Source organism: Cydia splendana, chromosome 8 (genome assembly GCF_910591565.1).
Source record: "Cydia splendana chromosome 8, ilCydSple1.2, whole genome shotgun sequence".
Taxonomy (NCBI): domain Eukaryota; kingdom Metazoa; phylum Arthropoda; class Insecta; order Lepidoptera; family Tortricidae; genus Cydia; species Cydia splendana.
In genome coordinates, this window is record NC_085967.1 from 16,053,111 (window position 1) to 16,079,147 (window position 26,037).

General features: G+C 38.1%; 1 protein-coding gene across 10 annotated transcripts in view; it reads left to right on the top strand.

Annotated features, from left to right (window-relative positions):
• Positions 1-26,037, top strand: part of LOC134792915 (CAP-Gly domain-containing linker protein 1) — an 80,940-nt gene that overhangs the window by 44,848 nt on the left and 10,055 nt on the right. For all 10 annotated transcript variants that reach the window (XM_063764359.1, XM_063764362.1, XM_063764361.1 and 7 more), the window contains 2 exons: positions 24,335-24,475; positions 25,888-26,019. In XM_063764359.1, the coding sequence (XP_063620429.1) occupies positions 24,335-24,475; positions 25,888-26,019 (273 nt within the window). The remainder of the gene's footprint in view (positions 1-24,334; positions 24,476-25,887; positions 26,020-26,037) is intronic.

Here is a 26,037-nt window from a genome sequence, read left to right on the forward strand (position 1 = left end):
GTCTAGCCAAAGGTGACCTCCGCACGCATTGTTTAGTGTTTACGCCCTTGACAGAATTTAGGTAGGTACCTACTATTATATGGCTTTTCGTTCAGCTACACACCTGTTTTACCACGGTACCTACTGATAGCATAAGTAGCTATACCTTTTAAATTTAAAAGCCTGTGTAAAAATATATCTTCGTATAATTTCGACGGCGCGTCGTTGAATAAACTAAGTGACGTCGGTAAATTACCTTACTTAATTTTCGAAAATAAAAGCCAAACAGAAATTCTCTTTGCAAGCTGCAAAAGTTGCGGCGAATTCAGGACGATATCACGAGCCGATCCTGGCTTGAAGCCAGGGCGGTTGTTCCTATCGCTTTGAAAACCTACACAGTAACGGCAATAACGGTTTTTATCGAAAAAACCCCTCGTGAATTTAAAACCTACATATATTCGTTTTTAAAGTGACGCTGCGATGAAAATTACAATGTAGGTACCTACTTGTACAAGCTGACACAGGGGCGTATGGTATGAAGGCAAAATTTGATCTAGCTATTTCATGGGATGTTTTCCTGTATTTCACGAAGAAAACGGGAGTCCCCTTCAAATCTTTAAGCACGGTAGCAGCAGTGTTTGTATGCCGAACAAAGCTCGTGCTTAGGTAACTATCATAGAAATGCATATAATGCACACTCTGAGTAGGAACTTCATTTAGTATTACTTTTATACTGGTTTCCCACAAGCGAAGCACTCAGCAAACGGTCCCATGACATTCAAGGAATTCCACTACATAAACTTCATAGTTACCTAATCACTACAATCTCGATTAAACATGAACTAAACAACGCTAGTCTGTACTTCTCGTTAACAATAGGTATTTAGATCCTTACCATAATATATTGGAATGTTTACATTACCATATTCTCAATAGCTACAAGATTTTGCACTTAGCGACACTGTAATGGATAAACTAGGTATTAAAACTTCGATTGAAATTCGAACTGAGCGTCTCTACTTACGAGGCAGTCAGCCTGAAAATCCTATTACGTTTAATCCAGCCCGTGTATGCTTAGCTTCTTTACCAGTACCTACGCTTACTGGTGCAGTTTGTGTAAAAATCTATTTGTTTTAATAGTGCAGGTAGGTACAGTCAACTGTAAAAATATGGGTGTAGACAACTTACTCAAAAATATGTCCCATCTTATCTTATCTTATTGTTTTCGGGGGCCCTTGCGGATACACTTCGACCCATAGGGATCTTTTGTGCAGTTACCCCCTAGAAGAGATCCGTCAACTACTCAAGAGCTTTTCCCACCATATCCATGTGTCGGATGATGGAGCTCATGGGTAGCGTTTTAAGTCCTTTGGTTCCAGGTATCCTGCTCCAAAGTCCTTCATTCTTTGTCTGGCGAGGGCGTGACATTCACACATTAAGTGTCTTACTGTCTCTTCCTCTTCGCCACACATACGACAATCGGTGTTGTCAGAGTGTCCCATCTTGGCCAGAAATCCTTTGACCCCGTAATGGCCAGTAAACACCCCCGTTATGATTTGGAGCTGTCTTTTGCTAAGTTTCCAAAGCTTTTTGCTCCAGCCGGAGTCTATTCCTTGCATAAAGAGCTTTGCATGCTTTAGACCCGTCAGACTATCCCATTCTTCCTGGTGTTTGGTCTTGGTATGGTCTTTAATAGCCGTTGTGATGGTTCCCTGTGAGAGCCCCACGAATGGTTCCGGACCTATAAGGTTACTTACAGATCCGGCTCTGGCGAGTTCATCTGCATTTTCATTGCCTATGAATCCCTCGTGCCCTGGGATCCATACCAGTTGCACTCTGTTTTGCCTTCCAAGCTGGTTCAGGGCTTGGACGCCATTATATACCAGTCTAGAGTCCACTCTGGGAGCTTCGAGCGCTTTGAGAGCGGCCTGACTGTCGCTGAGTATATAGATATTCTTCCCTTGGGTTCGCCTAACTATATTCTCATGCACACAGGCAATTATAGCGAATGTCTCGGCTTGGAAGACAGTGGCGTAATTGCCCATGCTTATACTACTACTAAAGTCATTTGCATAAATGCCTGCCCCCGTACCAGATTCTGTCTTAGACCCATCTGTGTACCATATGATGTCGTTTTCATCAGAGATTGGTGCTTCAAGACCTTCGGTCCACTCAGCCCTTGTTGGAATTTTAACGTTAAAATTCTTATGGAACACAAACTTGGGTTGCATCTTATCGCAGCCCATGTTCGTAATCCTTTTCATGAAATTGTCACATTCCATGTTTGTGTGTTTGGTCTTTGGCTTGCTATCGCTCCAGAGGCCTGTTAGGGTCAACCTGTGTAGCGATTTCCGGGCCTCAGATTGTATCACTAGGTGTAGCGGCGAGAGGTCTAGCAGTACCTCCATCGCCGCTGTTGGCGTCGTTCTAAACGCGCCAGTAATAGCCATGCATGCCGTTCTTTGTATTTTCATAAGGGCATCCCTGCATGTGCTCTTTAGTGTCCTTGGCCACCATGCCAGGCATCCGTACAAGATGATTGGTCTTACCATCATGGTATAGATCCATCTTAGTACCTTTGGGTTTAGACCCCACGTTTTGCCATAAGCCGATCTACACATTCCAAACACTCTAAGTGCCTTGGTGGTTGTTAGTTCGACATGCTTTCTCCAGTTCAGCTCTTTATCTAGTGTAACGCCTAGATATTTCACTTCATTGGACATTTCCAGTACCCTTCCATAAAGCTTCAGCTGCTTCATGCCATTAAGGGTCTTTTTCCTGGTAAACGGTATTACCACTGTTTTGCCTGGGTTTATGGAGAGTTGATGACAGTTGCACCATCTCTCCACTTGCTTCAGTGCTTTATTCATGATTTCCGATACTGTTCCCGGGAATTTCCCGTTTACAAGAATCACTAAATCATCTGCGTACCCTACCGTATGTATTGGGCCTTTGTTTAGTTCTTCCAACAGTGAGTTAACTACCAGACTCCAGAGAGTTGGTGAGAGAACCCCACCCTGTGGACAACCCTTCGTGGCCGTAGCTAATATTTCATCTCCCATAAGGGAGGATTTTATTAGTCGGCTATTTAGCATAGTACCAATCCATCTACAGATTGTTGGTTCTATGCCGTGTTTAGATGCTGCAATATTGATTGCCTGATACGTGGTGCGGTCAAATGCCCCCTCCACGTCTATAAAAGTGGCCAGACATAGTTCTTTGTTCTCTATCGCCTGTTCCGCTCTGGTTGTCACCAGGTGTAGTGCCGTTTCAGTCGATTTACCCGGCTGATACGCACACTGCAATTGGTGCAGCGGATGCCTCTTAAGAGGACCATCCCTTATGTGTCTGTCTACCAGTTTCTCCAGTGTTTTGAGGAAAAACGATGACAGACTTATCGGCCTGTATGATTTGGCTTCTGTGTAATCTGCTTTGCCCGGTTTAGGCAAGTACGTTACCTTTACCATCCTCCACACACGCGGTACGTGTCCGAAGGCTATGCACGCTCTGTACAGTCTACCTACGTGCGGTATTAGTACATTGGCGCCCTCTTGTAGTAGTATGGGGTAGATTCCATCTGGCCCCGGGGCTTTGTATGGTTGAAATGTGGATAGTGCCCATTGTATCTTATCGTGATCTACTACCTTTTTAGACGTGTCCCAGTTGTATCTGGTCGTGCTGATGGATTGTTCCATTGCACCGGTTCCATCGTCCGTTACGCTCTGATGTATTATCGAGCCTGGGAAGTGTGTGTCACACATAACTTTGAGGGTTTCTAGCCCCGTTTCAGTCATTCTTCCGTCACTTCTTCTAATGGAAGTGAGTGGAACTGACTTCGTTGCAGCTAGTGCCTTTGTAAGTCTCATGCCTTCCGGTATGGACCTGATTTGATCGCAATGGTTCATCCATGCTTTCCTTTTTGCTTTCCTCACAGCTTTGCTGTATTCCGTGAGTTTTCGCGCGTAATGCTCGAAGTCGTTGGTCCTTTTAGCATCATTGAAGACAGCCCTGGTTTCCTTCCGGAGTTTTGCAATCTCCGGGTTCCACCAGGGCACCTTCTTCGCCAGGATTTTCTTTTCCGGGCAGTTGTTTGTCCAAGCTGTATAGACAGCTTGTGCTATTCTGTCTGTTTCAAGTTCTATGTCAATAATAGAGTTTAACTTGCCTTTAGGGTCTCCCAGTTCCACCTCCAGGTCGCTTTTGAACGCTAACCAGTTGGTGTTCCTGGGATTCCGTTTGCGTATAATTTCTAATTGGATTTTAGTCTTATACCTGAAGCATATATATCTGTGGTCCGATAAAGAAATCTCCCCAGAGACATGCCATGAGCTAATCTTATTACTCGCGTTGTTGGACGCTAGCGTTATATCAATAACCTCCCCCCGCCTTGCATTGACGAATGTCGGTTCATTGCCTTTATTTAATAGTTGTAAAGTAGAGCTTACCAGAAAATCCAGTACCTTCTCTCCTCTTCTGTTGATATCCGAGCTCCCCCAGATGACGTGGTGAGCATTTGCATCGCAGCCGATGATCAGGTCGGTGTTCGCCTGGCTGCCGTAAGCAGCGAGATCCCTCAGTTGCCCAGTGATTGGATCCGCTGCCTCGTAGGGAAGGTAGGCTGATGAGATGATTAGTGCCTTACCCCCCCCCCCTTGTTTTGGATCTTGACCGTAGTCAGATCCCTGGAACAGAAAGCATGTAGAAGCAGAGCGTCAATGCCATTTTTAACATAGATACATGTCCTCATAGTACTCTCAGGACAAACATATAACAATGTCCCGCCAGTACCGTTTAAGCCTCTTATCTCGCCTTTGTAAATGTATGGTTCTTGAATAAGAGCAATATCGAATTTATCGCTTTTTAACAGCTTAGCCAGAAGGGCAGTGGCTGCTTTATTGTGCTGGAGATTAATCTGTACGCACCTTAAGCCCTCCATTGCGGCGTTTATTGTTTGGTGGTGCTGAGATCAGCAGCCACCTCCTGGACCGTGTCGTCGAAGGACATGGGTGACATGGTACCCTCCAGGTAGAGTTCCGCCAGACCACGCAGATCCTCTGAGCCCGCCATCGATGAAATCGGTGACGATGCTCGAGACATGCGCGGTCCAGCATGGTCCTCTCCTAGCTGCACCATGCCCCCGGCCTCCTCCGACTGATCCTCCGCCACCTCCACAGGTGCGTCACCGGCTGGTGGCGCCTCCCGTTCCGGGGCCCCCCCTGTCGCCACAGCGACCGTAGCCTTCTGGGCTACCTCCCCCCCCCTCTCCCCCCTCCCTACACGGCTCGACCTCAGCCCCCCCAGGCCCCTGCTCCCGCGCTTCCTCCAGAAGCTTGAAGTGGCTGGTGTCGAGCCCTGTGTGCAGAACGTAGTCGGCCTCCTTGATGACGGCGGCCGACACCCGGTCCATCAGTACGATTCGCCTGGTGCTCGGCCCCGACCCCACGGTGTCGACTACCTTCCACTCGCTCGTGCGCAGCCTAGGGTTCCTCCTCTGCAGCACCCTGAGGGCTCTCGCCATGTCCTGAGTGCCATCGACCACCGTTCTCCAGGCCATCTTGACCGGTTTCGGCAGATCTTTGGCACTCACGACCTTCAGGCGCAGCCCGGCAATCTCTCCATCTCCGATTACCGTGCTGAGCCATGCCGCGGATTCCCTCCCCTTGCAGGTGACGTTGAGCGCGCCCCCCACGAGATTGCCGAGTGTGATGTCGGGCATTGGTTCTTCGGCCTCGTCAAGAGATCGTAGCAGAGCTCCTACGATGGCCGGCATATGCTCCTGCACCACTTTCTCGGCAGGAAAGGCCACTGGGACGATGGCCATCTTCTCGCTCGCCGTGACTTCCGCGAACGATCCCCCTACCTTCGCTCTCTTGGAGTCACCAGCGAGCAGAGATGAATCGCCACTGGCCCCCAGTGGCCTCTTATTCTGTGGCCTTCCCGCTCCACTTGTGGAGGGTCCGGCCACCGATTCCGCGTCCGTTCTAAGTCGCGCCTTCGCACGCCTCTTCTGCCTCCTGGATTTAGCGGCTCCTCCACCCGACTGCACGTCCACGCCCTTAGGCATGGCCGCGCTGTCGAGGGCGCCCGGAGCAACGCCAGCAGGATTTGGAAGCGGTGCTCCCGTTTGCCTCTTGCAGTAGGCCATCGTTCCGCTGCCTACTCCTCCGGCACCTGCGCTAGTCGGTCCCCCTGGGGGAACTTGCTCGGCGCGAGTGGTACCTTTGGAGTGGCCTGCTCCACCATGGCCTCTGCCTTTCGCGCCGTGCGCGTCCTCCGTCCTCGCGGACCGCCAAACCTTACCGCTACCTACTCTCGCGTTCCTGTCAGGGACAGGCCCACTAAGTGCTGGTGCAGCAACCTTTGCGCTATGCGCCTTTGCCTCATCCCGTACGGGTCCGGCTTTTCCTCCTTCCGTCGTTTTTGGTATTATGTTGTCCATAAACCACCAGTGAAATTTTCAGCAGCTTGGCTCCCCACCCTCCTCGGAGCCTCACATTTGGGATGCTTTGACACATCAGGGATACCAAGCTGATATAGCGTCCCAAAGTGCGTTGCCCATGAATCCGCACGGTGCCAAAACCCTAGTCAGCTCCACAGCCGACATGGGAGTCGTGCTCCGCCGATTACAGACCCCTACACCCCAGGACACTCGCCATGCGGCCATCTGAGTGGACACAACAGCCGATTGATCTTGACTGGCTAGGTCTAGACCTCCCGTGTGAGATGAATCTAGAGCCAAAGGAACTTCTTCTAACGGGGATAACGACAACAGACCCCCAGAAAATATGTCCCATAGTTCTTACTCTACTTATTCACTGACATACCTAAGAGTTATGGGACATATTTTTGAGATGATTTGTACACCCATTTTTACAGTTGACTGTACATAACATAACATCTCTCACTCAAGTAATAAAATCTAAAATTGCTAGAGTCGCACCAAGAAAAGTCTGCAGCGGATTTGATAGTCCACGCAGTGTAAGTGTTATTTATACGTCATAATTTCATAGAATATTTTGACGTTTAAAATGACACTTGCACTGCGTGGGCTATCAAAATCGCTGCAGACTTTTCACGGTCTGACTCTAAATAAGCTGGTAGAAATTGCCGAGCCGATAACGAACGGAAAATAAGAGCCTTAATAATAAAGCTAAAATTACCTAAATCATGATTGATTGTGTGAACTTATCAAAAGCATACCGTGATACTTTGTACATACATTATGAACCCAACATAGCAGTAACGAACCGTCTTAAATAATATATTACCGCCATAAAGGAATATGAGCACTCACGAACTTGCCGTCAAGTTTTATGAGAACCTAACCGAGCATTAATAGGTTGGCAAAGTTTTCTATTACTAAACCATAGGTATAACAACATTTGCTGAGTGCACAGCTCCACCCGCGTAAGATTCGGTCTACTATGTGCATTGTGCTTGTGCATTCCCCTTTCCATTGTGCAGTCCACAGTGACTGTAAATAGCTAAAGCTATAAAATAGATAGAGTCAGACCAAGCTATGTTGGCACCGATTTGGATAGCCCAGATGGATGGATGGATTTGGATAGATTAGGCGTGAAAAGGTGACAGACAGACAAGAGTTACTTTCCTATTCATAATATTAGCAAGGGTTTAGTACCTACATAGATATCGACAAGATTCTGAATTTTACGAGCGCACGTGTGAACCTTAAGTATATGAAATCATTGACCGGTTTGAACCTGGCATTTTATTGCGAATGCCTGCTGGTGTGGTTTGCCAGTATCGTTTTGTAAACCTGAGATACTTTAAGCCTAAGCCTGGAAAAGGTATGCTAGGTGTTCCTTCAGCTCTCATAATTTAATTTGTTCTTTATGAATCATACAGAATACATTATGTCGCGTCATCTTATGATTTCGCCGGTTGATTCTTAAAGGTACTAAAAGTTTTCGGATTCGCTTGTCTACCTTACTTTTCAAAATATATATTAAAAGGTCGTATTTCATTTAACAGACATCACAACCTACAAATATGGTATGTGTGTTTGATGCTATAAAGCTTTTTAGCTATTACATTTATTAATTTTTTATCTACAGACAGAAGCGAATCAAAAATAAAGTAACATAACGTAGCGAATTTCGAGTGAGATAAGCTCTAAGTTGGCAAGCTCTGAGCGCACCGCCGAGTGCAGGCTTATTGATCCGAAAACGTCTCCAGACTACTAACTATATAGTCTACTCCTATCAAAAGGTATCACCCCCGTTACCCTATCCGTACCTATACCGACACCGGTAGGGGACGGAATGTCGGGTACTGGTGTTCGCACTGGGGTGAACGTAATATTACACGTTTGGGTACACCCAGCTGCTAAACTGCCGTAGGTTTTAGTGAATGAATTCCATTCATAAAGTGAGGTATGCACTGAGACTTTTGGAAAACCACGTCGGTGGTAAAAAAGTATAGAGGCCGTCTGATAGTAAGGGGGGGTACTCGCTATACTTACAAATACATATAATACTAATTTAATAGAGTTCACTCCAAACTCCGCTTATGATTCTCAATGTACCTAACAAATACGTTCAAGCAACATCAAAGCTTTGTATATTAAATAGATTTTACGACTCATTCGGTATCGCTTTTAATGGTCCATTATCCTATCAATGTTATCTAAAGCTGTTCAATGGGACAAATTATCTATTTATTGCTTAGATAACATCTAGCAAACGTTACTTTAATATTATGTAAATAATGTAAACCAGTTCATTACGTAACTTCATCAGGTAAGGTAATATATGCTTCTATAATCAGGTAAGGTAAGGTAATACTTATAACAAAGGCTAAAATATAATGGCTCGACAGTGACAGGATTATCTTACTCGCTGAAGTAACGCATGACCCGAATTCAGTATGAATCTCGAAAATAATGTTTTAACAAAGAGACGGAAGGCAAACAAACCGGCCAAGTGCGAGTCGGACTCGCTTTTCTAGGGTTCCGTACATAAGTCCGACTCACGCTTGACTGCACATTTCTAATAGGTTTTCCTGCCATCTATAGGTAAAGAACTATTTTGTGTATTTTTTTTTTCAAAATTTTAGACCCAGTAGTTTCGGAGATAAAGGAATGGGAATGGTAATTATTTGGCTATTTTCTAAAATAACTTCGAACTTATGTATTTTAAAATTTTAAAAAGAACATGTCCATCTTTGAATCACTAATTTAGATATGTGTACCAAATTTCAACTTAATTGGTCCAGTAGTTTCCGAGAAAATAGCCTGTGACAGACGGACAGACAGACAGACGCACGAGTGATCCTATAAGGGTTCCGTTTCTTCCTTTTGAGGTACGGAACCCTAAAAACAGAAAGTGTCTGTTTGTCACGTGCCGCATTTTTTTGGTGTTGGTATTCATTGTTATAACAGCATAATTGCTTTATTGGTAGACATCTATTATATTTTATACTGACAATGGATTTATTGTTTCCTATTATGCTTTTGAATTTGGGTTTTAGTAAAGAGAGCGTCTGTATTAGATGAACCTGTTGAGACATGATTTGAACGATACTGTATCCTGCTCACTATCACAGTATAAAAGCCGAAGAGAAATGGCTTTGAGTAAGTATTACTGTCGTGGCAGTCCTCTGTATCAGAGCTCCTTGTATCTACTGCAGTATATAGAAATATAGTGTTAATTCAACAGTGAAGTGTTTAAGTGTTTATAGAAAGACCCAACAATGGATGTAAGTATGTCTTTTATTACCGTAACTTACTTTGTTTTGTTTTCACTTGTGTTCTTTGTGTTTTAATTATCAAGATTGTAGACAGTGTGTAAATTATTGTTTTATATTGTTTCAGTTCACTGAAAATACTTTCAAGAACTATTACTACCCGGATGATAATAAAGACGAATCAAGCGATGAAGAGGGTACGCTTGGTCTCAAAGTTAAACAAGCCATCGCAAAGAAACGTTCAGGAAACAATATCGATAGCTTCTTTGAACGACCTAAAAAGCAGTCTAAAGTTGTGAAACGGTCTTCAAATGTGAGCAAAAGTTCACCAGACGGTGTTGCAAACTTGTCATCCGGACAAGACGACGGGGCCTATGCATCACATTTGATTAAAATCGAGATATATGATATGCATAAAATCAAAAACGTCCCACCCATGGAACACTGGAAGCATGCGGACTTCAGATTGAAATATTTTGCGTTGGAAGACGATTTGGAGCTACAAAATACGCGAAATATTATTTATAACATAACAAAGCAATTAGCTTCTAAGGACAGTAGTGTGAAATATTTTATAGATAATAAGAAACAGTGATAGTTATAATTATTAATGATAGTAGTAGCTTAATGATTGTGTTAACGTATTTCTCATTTTTTACCTCTCCTTAAGTACATTTTCCATGTAACAGATTTTTTTGTGTCGTCTCGTTTTTTAAGTAACAAAGAATGTTAAGAAATATTTTGTAAATAATAAAATTTAAAAAAAAATGTGTGGTTTAAAAGGTCTAGGTATTTTATATGAAAAAATAAAAAAAATCTTATTTAAGTACACGTATTATTTTATTTCACAAAAAATGTTTTAAACATATTCCTTAATATAAGGTCATTACATACAGAATTATCAGAAAACAAACTTAGCATATCTGTCATAGTTTTTCCATGATATTTAAAATACAAATAAACTAGACAATATTCACCACAAACTGAAGTAAAATGGTTTTGAAGAGGTTTATTGTTATAAAACCACTGTCTGGTGTTTCTTTTTAAAAATAAGTTATGGTAACCTGAAGGTTTCCGTCCGAAGGAATCAAAATATTCTCCTATACCAGTAACATCAATGTGTATGGCAACCCAGTGGGAGCCTGGTTTCGTGTCAGGGTCCAAATTACTAACAATAAAGACAGGTAGATCGACCCAAATAGGTATTTTGTTAGCAGCAAAAACATTTGATTCAAAAAGTGGGTTTAATTTCTTCATACAAAATTGAATCTCATTAGTATCCATAATTACTTAATTAATAACAATTTATGTCTTGATGATGCTGCAAACAATGACTACAACAAAATAAAGTAAACGAAAGAAAACATTGTATTTATATAATTATGTTTTTCAACTATTATAATCTACAGATACATCACGGTTTTTGTTTATTTCAATAATGTTGTCAAATTCTGCATACACGATACAATTAATGGTGCTAGTTAGAGCCGAATCAAAGCGTACTTCTATCAGAACACTTCCATGTCTAACAAGATTCCAGTGTGAAGTTGAACTAGCAGATAAATCAGGGGTTAAATCAAAACATAACAAACAATATCCTCCACCATAATCTGTTCTACTTATTCCATTACCTTCGTTGTGAAAATGAATACCAGTTCCAGAAAATAAGGTGTGATATGCCGCCGCTATTAAACCAGAACTAAATGACGGTTGTAATGTTTTAGAAGGAATTTCATGACCATCTACAAACAAGCTAAATGAATTCATATTATAATTTTGAAAATTAAATGGATTCAAAGCTAAATTTCCATTAAAACCTGAATTTGATACAAATCCAATAATACAGCGTTTAGGAATTTGTCCGAGAAATATATTATCCAATGTTTTACCCTGGACCCCTGTTGGTATTGTGAGAACCTTAACTTCTGCTCTCGTAATGGGGTACTTCGCAGTCGTTGTTGCCAATACTTTTTGATGGGCTAACAAAACGCTAGGATTGATTTTTGTTCTTCTAACAATGAGACTAGCATCTGTTATTTGTACTTTAAGTTTTTTATCTTGATGACAAATTAAATTAAATGATTCTTTTGATCGGACTAACTTAATACGCAATTCAACACCATTTATCAAGAATTTCTCTTGGTTAAATATATCGCCATGCAAATGTCCAATCATTTCCACTTCCTTACTCTCTTTGATAAATTCTAGTCTTTTCTGAAATCCTTTGTTGTTGGCATCAACGGTATCCATAAAACCTGGGGTATCCTCATACCATAACCCACAAGTAAGATGGGTTTTTTTGGCTGCCGGTCCATAGTTGAGAAGATTTTCCATATAAGCACGGTAAGCATATGTATTGTTTGGGGGTGATATGAGTTTTTGATTTAAATATACATCAAGTTGGTTGAAAAGGGAATGTAGCCAGTTATTGGTGGGTCCAACTCCGGCATCTGCTTTTAATTTTGTCCCATCTTGATTCAATACTTTAGCAGTAATATGTAACATTGTGTGTGATAGATCAATGTAGTCATCTCCTGATCCAGGTACTTGAAATTCAATGGGGCCATCATCACTTAAAGATGAAATTGGTTTGTAATGAATCCAATGTCCGCTTTCAATACTTGTTTGAGTTGATGGAAGGGCAAATATATCTAATTCAGATTTTGCACATTCACATGAATGACTGTGTAGAAATGACATTATTTAACTTGAAAATATATCGTTATTTTTATTATTATTTCTACTTCCTCTTCGTCGCGATGCTTTTCGAGTAATGAGCGGTTCTCTTCTTTTATTCGACATTTTATACCCAGATCCTGACATGAGAGAATCAATTTTTTCATCAGCCTTTCTTTTTAGGTTAGCGCTCGCTTCCTTAAATCGTGATCGAATGGAACTATCCATAGGACGAGAATTTACCATATCAGTTAACAAACCAACCCCTGCCCCTAAGGTTTCTTTTCCAATGGTTTTTAAACCGCTAGATAACAAAGGGAGCACTGATCTAAATAGTCCACCCAAAAAACTGCCTATACCATGTCCTCGTTGATATGGAACTCCCTTATAGACAATACCTATCCCAGAGCCGGCTTGGTGTGAATAATAATGTTCGTAAGGACAAGAGACTGACGATCTGTTGTAAATCATTTTACTCGTTGAAAGTGTAGCTTCACGCAAGAAGATCCAAATTGAAATGGTACTCTGACACCAGTCGTTGTTCTTATATCTATTTCAATGGTATCGAACTCTCTTCGTAAAACTGGTACATAATGAGCGGGTGAGAAGATGTGAGTTTTATAAGCTCCATAAATGAACTTAGTTGGATCTAAAGGTATTATTCTGAGTAATGAAGTAATAACATCTCCGACTACTTGTGGGTGTATTATATCAGTATAAACAAATATTTGAGATGGTAAACCTAAATATAAATTTGCAGGGCTTTTTCCTAATGTATTTTGTTTTAAATTTGTTTTCGGTTTAAAACCCAATTGCAGACTTAGTATCGGAGTTGTAATGATAGATGTTATTTCTTTATTTGTTGTTGCTATTCCAACCAGTTTTGTTAATCCATCATATCGAAATTTCACGTTATTTTTTAACTGTGGGTTTTCATTAAACGCTTGAAGAAAATGATCTATATTATCATATGTAGTGGCTGGTATATGAGTTTTTATATCTACTATTTTTGTAGTTTTGTCGGTGGGTGATAACACCTTTTTCTTTAAATAAATGATGTTTTCGTGCTCTTGAACATTATACATGGAACAAGGATATTGAAATTCCACCAACCCAACTACCCATTCTCCATCCAATTTAATGGTCTTTGGTAATTTAGTTAAGAAATGTGCAGTCGTGTTATCCGTGTAGTAATCTGATGAACTATTACTTAACAAAGTTAGATAAAAACTATTTTCACTCATATTTTCTTTAAGTTTGATTCAGGTATCCAAGAATTAAATTTATTAGGATAACCTTGCCACTTAACTAGTATTTCCTTTCTGCCAGCAACTCGACGCGAGCGTATTATTTTATCAATTTTATACTCGTTGGAGGGGAGGTAAGTTACCTTTTGTAATTCTTTAGAATAAAATGTACCAATGATGGGTTCACCTTCTAAATCCTTTATTGTATAAACAACTCGTGGCGATCTGTTAATAATCGAATCAATAATAAATATTTCATCACTCCAATTACTTTCATAACCTTTTTGAAACACATGCTTATATTTAGTGATTCTAACATGATCACCTACATTTAGTTTTTTAGTTTCTAATGAAATTTGCCTATCTTTTTTGCGATCATATAAATTACACCAAACAGTCATAATATTATTAGAGCTAACATCAACTGGGCGCATTTTAATGCTAGAATGATAGCTATGGTTGTAAGAATGTAGAAGATCTTGTAATATATTTGTGTAGTTATATGTATTCTTATGAGTGAAGTAACGCCACATTTTCATTTTAAGTGTTCTTTGAAATCTTTCTACTATACTTGCTTTAATGTCGGGGTTATTAGTGGTATAATAATTAATATTTTTGCTCTTAAAGTAATCTCTAACCGCCTTTGAAACAAATTCTGTACCTTTATCAGATTGGATGTGACGGGGAACAGAGTTGGCTTCAGTAAATATGCTTTCAAAACATTGTTTAACAGTTGCTGAATCCTTCTTCTTCATGGCTCTTGCAAAAGCATATTTACTGAACACATCAATAACACAAAGAATATATTTGTACCCATCATTATATTGACTATAAGTACTCATATCACTTAAATCAGCTTGCCAAAGTTCATTAAAGTTCGAGAGAATGTATTTATTTCTAGTAAATCGTCTATGAATAGGTTTATGCAGCGTGTGCGTATCTTGAGATTGTAACCATTTTTTCACTTCCTCTTTGTTCATTTGACCTTTCATTTCCTTTGATAAATTATTTAAACTGCTATAGCCAGCTGGATTAGAGACGTCATAATAGATTCTGTTAATATCTAATAAGGAGTCCATCTTTCCCACTCTATTTTCTTTCCGGATCGCTTTTGCTCCCGTGTAGCAAGAGGCGTAGAAGTGTTATTATCTTTATCTGTTGAGGCTCTCGTCTTCACAGATGTGGAGGGGGTAAAGGGTTCAATCAAAGGAGTACCATTAATAAATGCTAAATTTGTAGGATTACCTATGCATGACCTAGGAACTTCGATATCTTTTAAAAGTAAAGCAAACACTTCCCATCCAATTGGCTTAGGACGTTTAAGACATCTAACGGTGTCGCTTACCAAATCAGTAATATTACTATTTTGAATGGTTTGGTTATTTATAACAACTTCACCAGTCTGTTTCCACCAAATTTTCGGTTTACTTGAAACAATGTAATCTAACAACGTTCGAGCTTTTTTTTCATAAGATTTAGGTAATATGTTTATAATTTTTGACGGACTAATTGGCATTAGTTCTTGATTTATTTCGCCAGGTGGTGTATTAAACGATGACGGTGTGGCTGCTTCAGTTACATTATCTGTAACTGACTCATTATTTTCAATCTCCTCCTTTTTGTTCACTTTTGTTTTTATAATATCATTACTTTCGTTGATGACTTGATCTACCCCCTCCATCACGATGGGTATTCTAAACGGTTTTCGATCTGTTTCAATAAAATGTAGAAATCTTTGTAATGCTTGAGAATATAACGTCCACTTTTCGCGATCATTCATTTTACTTTTAAGGATTTTTTGCATCTCTCCATCTAGCCGAGATGAGGAATTTTCGGGTGGACTCTCATTCCGTTTCAGCCTTTCAATAAAATCTGATTCAACTAATAACATTTTTTTTGTGTTTTCCATTTTGTTTATGATAAAGAGTTCACTAAAGCACTTAAAACTGCACCTAAAATAATAGGTAGAAATGCACCTCCTTTTTGAACTATAACAGTTTTTCTTATTTTATGTTTCCCTTTCGAAACTAATTTTCTTAAAATATCTTTATATTTTTTTAGTTTCGTCTTTTCTTTTTTTTCTAATGGAATTTTCCCATTTAGGACGTTATAAATGCACTCACAAATAATGTTGATCTCTTCATCGTCACAAGATTTAAGTAATGCAGTACGATATTTGGGTTTAAGCAACTGCAATGCTTCAAGTAAATGTTTATATGTGTTTACTCTTGCATGCATCATGTAGAACTGACTAAAATATGGTGATTTTTATCATATTTAAACCCCTTTTTAGGTACATACACTGTGCAATGCCCATCAAACGGAAATATTTTTGTTTTAAAACGGCATATGTCATTTGTATTTTGTTTCAGGTCAATCATGAGGTAACCATGAGCCTCCTTTGTAGCATCTTTGTAGGCTTCGTCCACAAACTTTGAGTTTTCTGGGTAAACTTGTCGTGACAGGTAGCGTATTTGAGTTTTATCCCTGGGATTTTTAAAAAATACAATGTAGCTTGTATTCAATGAAATATCACGTTGACCTCTACCTTGATGAAATACGTTTTGTGTAATATAAAAAACACTTAAGTTTCTATGATGACTACCTTTCGTAAAAATGTCAACGATTCGTCCATCCGATTCTCTCATCAAATCATCTATAATAAGAAGTTTAGGTTTCTTCCCATCAAAAATTGAAAAATCTGGTATTCCTTGACTATAATTTATATTTTCCAGATTGTAGAGAGGTTGCATTTCATCATAACACCAAATAATTTCATCAAATTCAACATTACATATCTCTTTGGAGTTATTCAAAAAGTTTGTAACAAATTGCGTTTTACCACACCCACTAGGACCTGCGACAATGGTGGTGAAAGGATGATAAAAGTGAATCATTATTAAATATCGTAATCTATGTCTATGTGTGTATGTGTGTGGGTGAGTGTTGATATGTTAACGGATGGACTTTAAATGGTAATATTCAGAAAGATGATTACTATTTAAACAACTCAGATATAGTAGACAAAAAAACAAAACAAAATGATTACGTAAATTTTTTTTTATTATTTATGATCACACTTTTATCATTATTTTTTTGTTTCATATTTACAAAAATACCTTAAAAGATACAATAAAATAAAATTCATACATTTTTTTACATGTTTACAAGTAATACCTTAAAAATATACAATGTACAAACAATAATTTGGAATTCGAATGTTCTGTGTGATTATATTACAACTTTGAAACTTTTTCATTATTGCGGTATTTTATAATGACCCCACGCTAGAGTGTCAGAAGAGTTTTCTAATAAGTACCGTTTTGTATCTTCATGCGATAATGATATTTTATTTATTTTTTGAGTGAATATTATATGTTTTATAGACTTAAATCTTAGCATTTGAGCGCGTTGCATATTTTTATTAAATAAACACGTTTTGTAATTGTCAAGAGTAAATTTTTTTGTAACACATTTATTGACTCCTTTGGCTTTTGATAAAACACCGTATTTTTCAGTTTTCTCATCATTCTCGTCATATTTTTCAACATCTAAGGTATACATTTTAGATCTCAGACCTACGAACTCTTTTAAAATTCTACCATTATTTTCATCTTTGAAAAACCCTAATCGCTTTTTATTTATTAACGGCAAATCATATTTATTGTTAGGAGGATAGTCAGATGTATCAAAATATAAATTAAGATCTGATTTTATATCTGCGTAATAATTTTCCGTGAAAATTTGATATACTAAGCTATCAGTATCTGTATAAAGAAGCTTAAGGTTGTCTGGATATTTGGTTTTCATGTAGCTGTAGTGAAAGTCATACATCAAAGTTTTCGATATATCTAATACGCAAAATCCCAGATAAATCGGTTTATTATAAAATATTTTAGTTTTATTCAATTGAACGGCCACTAAATTCTCAGAGAATATGGATAAACTATGGAACTCAGGTTTCGCTATCAAAGATTGAACCCCCTGCGTTTTTCCTCGATTTTCCCAGTGATTTAATAATTTGACATTTACGCGTTTTGCAACATTTTCCATGGTTTTACCGAACACTGAATTATTCATTAGTTTAAAGAAATCTTTTTCAAAATCGGATGATGCCTGTGATCGCATGTGGGTGTTCAAATCTATGTAACTTTTTAACCACATAGACTGCTGAAATTTAAGAATGCGATGGATTTTACTCAATTTCAAACCATTCTTCAAACACTGTTTTAGATTTCTATAATGAATGACATAATTCGTTTTTTTATTTAAATTAGGAATTAATTTTTTTTCTTTGGAATTACCCAAACAAACGTTTTCAGGACAAAATGGCAAATCTGAATGAGAGTCATGCAACTCGTTAGGGTATTCGAGATCAACTTCTAAAATTAAACCATGATCAGCGTCATCAGATATATTAAAGTCAGTATCTGTATTTACCCATTCAAATTTACCGGTAGGAAGACATTGAGACATAGCCCACCCGTAAAGGTTATTTGCATCAAAGTACATAAGAAATGACGATGGGATATTTTGATTATAATCTTCCAAAAAAATATTATTAGCCTTCGCGTATCTATTACTACATTGTGATATGCCACCTCGAATATTTTTTGATATAAAAGCTATTTTATCGATATCAGTTAGGAGTTCTAGTTTTATTTTTGTAGTTCTTAACATTGCATCCCAACTTAATCCCGGAGCAGTATAATAATGAGCGGGGTCTAATCCATACGTCTTAAGACAAAGGTTTCTAAAATTTTCAAATATATCAGTTAGTAATAGAACATCAGTTTTTAAATATAAATCAGAATAATCACCCATATTTATGCATTGAAAATGAGACCAAACATCTTTTGCGTGATCATAATCCTCTTCTGAGATGTGACTATCAGACAAGGAACTAAAGAAATCATCTTTAGAGGGAAGAGCTGTTAAGTTTAAAGAATCGTATGATGACATGTGTTCATAGGGATAGACACCCTTTCGTAATAAGCGTTTAAAATCCTCCTCGCATGAAAAATTCAATTTTAATTCATGAAATTGTTCAGGCAACAAGTTTTTTGCCAATTTGTCAAGACTACTGGACATAAATTTAAGTGAATCGACAAATCTCAATTTAATTGTGCGATTATTTATTTGTAAGCTCTTAGAAAATGAAATGTATTTCTCTTTGTTCTCTGGAATCAGTTCAATGTCGCCTTCCGCCAAACCAAGCCCATGCACTATAAAATGACTATCATAGTTACACAAATTATGGAAAAATACAGGTACAAAATTAGGTGCCCTGTATTTTTCAGAACAAAATTTATGTGCCACTCCTTCATAAAGACCAGTATGGTAATTATAGGAAATGACTGAATCCTCGTTTAAATTTTTATCACAAATATAACATGTACTACTCTGAGCAATATGCACATTATTTGCATTAGATAAAGGCAATGGAGTTTTTACAAAAGTATTTCTCCTACAAATAGCCTTTAAGTCTTGTTCCATATACTTCATAAATTCCTGGGTGCAATTTTTGCCTTTATATGTTCTGTACACTGACAATTTATCATTATAAGAACATTTAATGTAGTATCCAAAACTATATACCTCATGTTTTTGTACATTTGTTGTTGAGGATGTAGTAGGATTAATTGTACCTGTTTGAATCGGGTTTAGAAAGGCCTCGAAATCAGCATAAATAACAAAAGGTACCCTTAATTTACGTTCATAATTATCGAAAGTAAGTATATTGGAGGAAACGTTTTCATTGAACCAGTTTTTCTTTTTATCCTGTTCTGAAGGTAAATGTGTACAAACATGGAAACAATCGTTTCTTTGATGATTCATTAAATTGTCGCGAGTTGTAAAGTTCGACAAACAACCATCACAAATATGTGCAGCATGCTGTGTATTTGATAATTGTTTAGATACTAACCTAGATAAATTTTTGATATAGCAATAATGCCCCTTACTGTCTTTGGATATGTACAATAAATTCAAGTGGGTAGCTTTTTTGCACTTTGTTAAGTGTAATGGGCCTACTACGTCATGTTTTTTACTTTTCGAATTGTATTCAAGACCAAAAACGTTTATACTTATATCATTCATTTTTTCAAATTTCTGAATATCTCCAACCTTAAGTGGGAAAGTTAAATTTCTAAAATTTAATTTATTTTTATGCGCTATATACGATTTCGTAGTGTTTGAACGATGACTTGTAGGTGGATACAAGCCTGACAATACAGCCCATCTAAAACATTCATGATCATTATTTTTTACATTAATAACTGCTTTTCTGTTCTGAATATCACGTGGTAATTCGATATAGGAAGAACCACGCAATGGATTAAATTTGTTTACATTGACATCTAGATAATTAAATTTTACTAAACTCCATCCACTGTCTTTTCTCTCAAAGTTAAATAATTTTGTTAATATATCTTTAACAACTGACTCGAAAATATCATCTTTGTCGCTGCTAACATCAACTACATTGTTACATAATTGGAAATCAAATGTATTATTTACTTGTTTGCTCTCTTGGGTAAAATCCGCATTCAAAATAAAGTTTACTTTTAAAGCATGGTGATCAGTGAGGGAACGATCCAATAATGCAAAGATTTTATCTTTATTTCCTAGTAAAATGGATTCGGGAGTAAATGGTTGGTGAACATTTTCATTTAATAGTATTCTGTAAGTGGCCACCCTATTCTTAAAAGCATTTTCAATTAACTGAACATTAACCCATTCAATGTCAGCCCTTAAAACATTATTTTTGTGAAGATTACTATTTAAATGATTTTTAAAATATCTTTTAGAAACAAACTTATTACACACAGAACATTCAATTTCATGATTATTATTTGCACTCACAATGACATCGGGAACTGGTTCGGATGATGTTGATGCTACAGGTTCAGCAGCTGCTGAACGGTTTTTCTTGACCAAGAATTCTTCGGTCTCCAAAACTGCAGCTGTCCTTTTTACTCCCCGTCCTATTTGAGAAGATCTATAACAATACATAATAAACATAAATATCTTAATGTCAGATAAAATAAAAATATTTACTAAAACGGTTGGTTGTATATACTAACGTAAGTCTTTTCGACACTGCTGACAATAGGCCCGCATCATCAAAACTCCATCAATCACATCTGATGACTGAGTATTCCCCTTGGAATTTTTGATATGCCCATCACATGGTGTATAATACGGTATAATATCAGAATCTTCCAGTAACGAGTGAGGTAATTTGTTTGATATATACCACATTCTTATATTTCTATGAAAATATGCTAAAATAAATTCTTTACTTAATTCCTCAATCTTATCACGAGGCAAAGTGAGACCAATATGATAGTAAGTAAACACCATTATATGATAATAAGGAAAAGGATATCACAGTACAAGCACGGCACCAAAACACTGAATGATATGAACTCGAGATACCCCGCTTATATAACCAGCACTCTCCCACCCCACGTTTATCCTAACAATAAGTTCTGGTCACAACAAGTTATGAGGAACCCATCCTTTGTTAAACAGGTACTGGTTAAGAGTTATAAACATGTATGAACAGGAATACTTTTACTTACGCCTCGCGATGTAGTTGGCTCACAAGACGGGCAGCCTCGCATAGATCTTCATTTTCTTCTATTTCTTCACAGAGTCTGATAAGTTCAAGATCGTAGACATCACAACTCAAAGAGTCCATTATGAAATGAGAAATCATACAGTGCTTTCTTTCATTTAAATAGTTGACTACAGGTATAAGATTTCTAAGAGTGGGGACTGTAATCTTTACAAATGAGAAGTATTAAATTAAAACTTGTTGTAATGTGATACAATAAAAATAATCTGTTACATGGAAAATGTACTTAAGGAGAGGTAAAAAATGAGAAATACGTTAACACAATCATTAAGCTACTACTATCATTAATAATTATAACTATCACTGTTTCTTATTATCTATAAAATATTTCACACTACTGTCCTTAGAAGCTAATTGCTTTGTTATGTTATAAATAATATTTCGCGTATTTTGTAGCTCCAAATCGTCTTCCAACGCAAAATATTTCAATCTGAAGTCCGCATGCTTCCAGTGTTCCATGGGTGGGACGTTTTTGATTTTATGCATATCATATATCTCGATTTTAATCAAATGTGATGCATAGGCCCCGTCGTCTTGTCCGGATGACAAGTTTGCAACACCGTCTGGTGAACTTTTGCTCACATTTGAAGACCGTTTCACAACTTTAGACTGCTTTTTAGGTCGTTCAAAGAAGCTATCGATATTGTTTCCTGAACGTTTCTTTGCGATGGCTTGTTTAACTTTGAGACCAAGCGTACCCTCTTCATCGCTTGATTCGTCTTTATTATCATCCGGGTAGTAATAGTTCTTGAAAGTATTTTCAGTGAACTGAAACAATATAAAACAATAATTTACACACTGTCTACAATCTTGATAATTAAAACACAAAGAACACAAGTGAAAACAAAACAAAGTAAGTTACGGTAATAAAAGACATACTTACATCCATTGTTGGGTCTTTCTATAAACACTTAAACACTTCACTGTTGAATTAACACTATATTTCTATATACTGCAGTAGATACAAGGAGCTCTGATACAGAGGACTGCCACGACAGTAATACTTACTCAAAGCCATTTCTCTTCGGCTTTTATACTGTGATAGTGAGCAGGATACAGTATCGTTCAAATCATGTCTCAACAGGTTCATCTAATACAGACGCTCTCTTTACTAAAACCCAAATTCAAAAGCATAATAGGAAACAATAAATCCATTGTCAGTATAAAATATAATAGATGTCTACCAATAAAGCAATTATGCTGTTATAACAATGAATACCAACACACAAGAAATGCCGACGTATTAGACTAAATCATGTTGAAACCAGTTGACACGTCTCGTTATTTTTTTTAAATCATACAAAGTAACATGTCTCAACAAGTTCATCTAAACAGACGCTCCCTGTACTCAAACCCAAATTATATCCACATAATAATCCATTGTCAGCATAAAATATAATAGACGTCTATCAATAAAGCAATTAAGCTGTTATAACAATGAAAACAAGTGCACAAGAAATGCCTCACACGCCTAGTTATTATTTTAATAATACAAAGAAACAAGTAGCTACGAGTTTACTTTCTATCGTGTTACAAAGAACATAAAAATGTATGTGAAAATAAACATATAGTATTAGATAATGAGACATACTTACATACTAAGTTTAAGAAGATAGAATAGTTTAAGAATAAAAAAGGCTACATTAGGTTGAATTGCATTTATCGCAGACAAAAATAATGAGTTAGAAATAGGTAAAACTAAATAAAATAACACAATACAATATGTACAATATAGGTAAGTATGTATACGATATGTAGGATGCTTTAGTTTGGATAGGTAAGAAGTTTAGGTATTTAGGTTAAAACATAACTTGAACGAAGACTAGGTGAAAGCAGGTTAGTTTGAAATGAGAAGTTAGGTTGATTTTAGTTAGGTTTGGTCAAGTTAGGTTTGGTAAAAGAAGGTTTAGGTTAGTTTAGGCTACATCTTAAAATCTAATTAGGTTAGGTTAGGTTAGAACTGTATTCCTTATAAATCGAAATAGCTCCAAGAGGTTGTAAGATAATAAGATAATGCATCGCAAATAAGTACCTTTTGCAAATACCTATCGCTAATACCTATTGCAAATACCTATCGCTAATACCTATCACAAACACCTACAGTATAATACACACATAAAGAAGGCATGAATGAAGACGTCGGTGGGTGAAGGGTCCAGGTAGTATTCTCGGTAACACAATAACGCGCCCGAGTCGAGATCGAACAATAGAAAAGGGTCGATAAGCCTATTGTTACCGTGGTGAGCAAGGTGTATTGTTTAATTAGCGTATTTCGTAAGTACCTGAAGGAGGCGCCGGGCACTGCTGAGACCTAGCGCAATCAATTCAAATGGGGGGCTATTTTTTTTTTTTTTATTTTTTTTTTTTTTTTTTTTTTTTTTTTTTTTTTTTTTTTAGGTTCACCGGGGGCGGTGGATCGGCCCTGGGGTCAGGATCGGTGACCACTGAGAGGTGGGGCCAGAATCGGGGAATAGTTTCTACTAATGTGTGTCTTCGATGGTTTATTTAACAGATGCAGTCAGGAAAGTGTGTGAAGGACCAATTTGTTTTGAGGTCACCAGGTGCGTCATCGGGAGGAAAATAACAATCAAGAACTGCCGAACGAACAATATCCTGTTTGGGGCTTAGGATAATGATCGGCTTAAATCGTGAATACGGATGAAATGATAAGACTAATTGAACCTTTTAGAAATACGAAAACATGAATTTGAGATAAATGAGTCGCTGTGACCCTTACGACCCGTACTCACGATTTCAAGCCGCGAAATTAATTTAAGTTGTTCTCTCTTTGGATAAGATTTGATGTAAAAATGGCTGTATTTATAAAAATATGTAGTACTTATTAAGTATACCGATGTGTGTAATTTGTTATAGATCTTTATGATGAAGGTCACTGCATTATTTAAGTAGGTATATCTCTTATTTTCTATGTGAGCGACATTAATAATTTAATGCTCATGCAATGCCTATAAAAATTAAGGTACCTACGTAAATTGATCTTCATTGGCGACTGTAGAAAAAACGACCCCAAAGCTTTTAATTTTCAGTTGAAGTTTTTCTTATCATGTTTAACTATTCATAACAGGAGATGCTTCGCGAAAAACAACATCACTTGGAGCGGCTAATGCGAGAGCGGGAATTAGAGCGATCGGAGGTGGCCAAGGTGTCTCTGCAGGCCAACCGCGCTGAGACCGCGCTCGAGCAGCTGAAGAAGGAAGCCGCACAGGTAGAGACAGCTTAAAGGCGCATTTACTCGTAAACCGGTTTCCCGGCTGAGTTTGGGCGAAAATTTGTATGAGATTATCGACAACAGTCAACATAATCGTTTAATCGTATGTTCAGGAATGACCAATACCTACGTAAGTAAATGGTCCGTTAGTGATACTAGATTAGAATATCAGCCCTTTTCCTGATGCTTGAGGTAGTCCGTAGCGGTTAGGGCTGAGTGGTCAAGGAAAACACCCAGTCGCTTTCAAATAAATAATTTATTCTAAAAAATTAAGGAAACTTTGCCGAGCGAGGGCCGTGGTAAAGGTCCGTTATTTTATTAAAAATGGCCGTCTGGTTCCGTGGCAGGGACGGTACTCCCCTGTCGCGCTAGCTGGTCGCGCCTGGACCGCTCCGGGTTGTCGGGGAACGGTGGGAAGATGCCGTGACCCGCTGGTGCTGGAGTGGACGGAGGCCTCTGCGTCCTGGGGTACTCTGCGGCCGGCCGGGAGCAAAGATACCGCGCCGCCCAGGTTTTGAGTCCGGAACTTGCACCCCTTTACTCGGGGTGCAAGACGGAACTTATATACGTTTTAATTTACGCAATTGCATAATTGCTTATGTTTTACTTGTACCGATTAAAAAATTTCTCGATAAAACTTAGATCGCAAATTAGTTTTAAATAAGATGAGGACCGTCCGGCGCGTGTAGGGTCACGTCGCGAGGCTCGTGAACGCAGCCGGCACGGCCATTCTCTAAGACGAATTATTCTAATTATTCGCCGGTCGTTTAAGAAGGGCAAAACTGCTGACACCGGTCGTTCGGCCGAAAGTACACTCGCGCACAGAAACGTTACGTTCATTTCATAAATTAACATAATAATATTGTTAAATCAAAATGTTAAGCTTATAATTATTTAATATGTTAAGTGTTAATTAAATAATACTTTTAATTTAAATAGGTACCTATAGTAACGTGCATCGTTACAAAATATGTCCCATAGTTATTAATTCGCTGACATAAGAGCTGTGGGACATATTTTTGAGATGATTTGTGCACCCATATTTTTACAGTTGACTGTACAATTTTTTTTTTTATTATTATAGGACATTTTTACACAAATTGACTAAGCTCAAAAAGGCTTGTGTTGTGGGTACTCAGACAACGATATATATAATATATAAATACATAGAAAACAACCATGACTCAGGAACAAATATCTGTATCATCTCATCATACAAATAAATGCCCTTACCAGGATTCGAACCCGGGACCATCGGCTTCATAGGCAGGGTCACTACCGACTAGGCCAGACCGGTCGTCAAATATAGTAGATACTTGTGCCTTCAAGTTTCACATTATTATTATTTTGAAGAACTTACACGTATTCGCATCGTTTCCAAAAGCTTATAGTTTATTTTGTTGTTCCAGACAAGCACTGAAAACGGCAAATTGAAAGCGGAGCTGGACCGTCTGACGCAGCAGCTAGAAGACGAGAAACAGAGGGTAGAGGATCTGCTCTTCAAACACGAAGAGGAAAACATCAACAAGGAGGACTACAACGTAACTATAACTCATTCT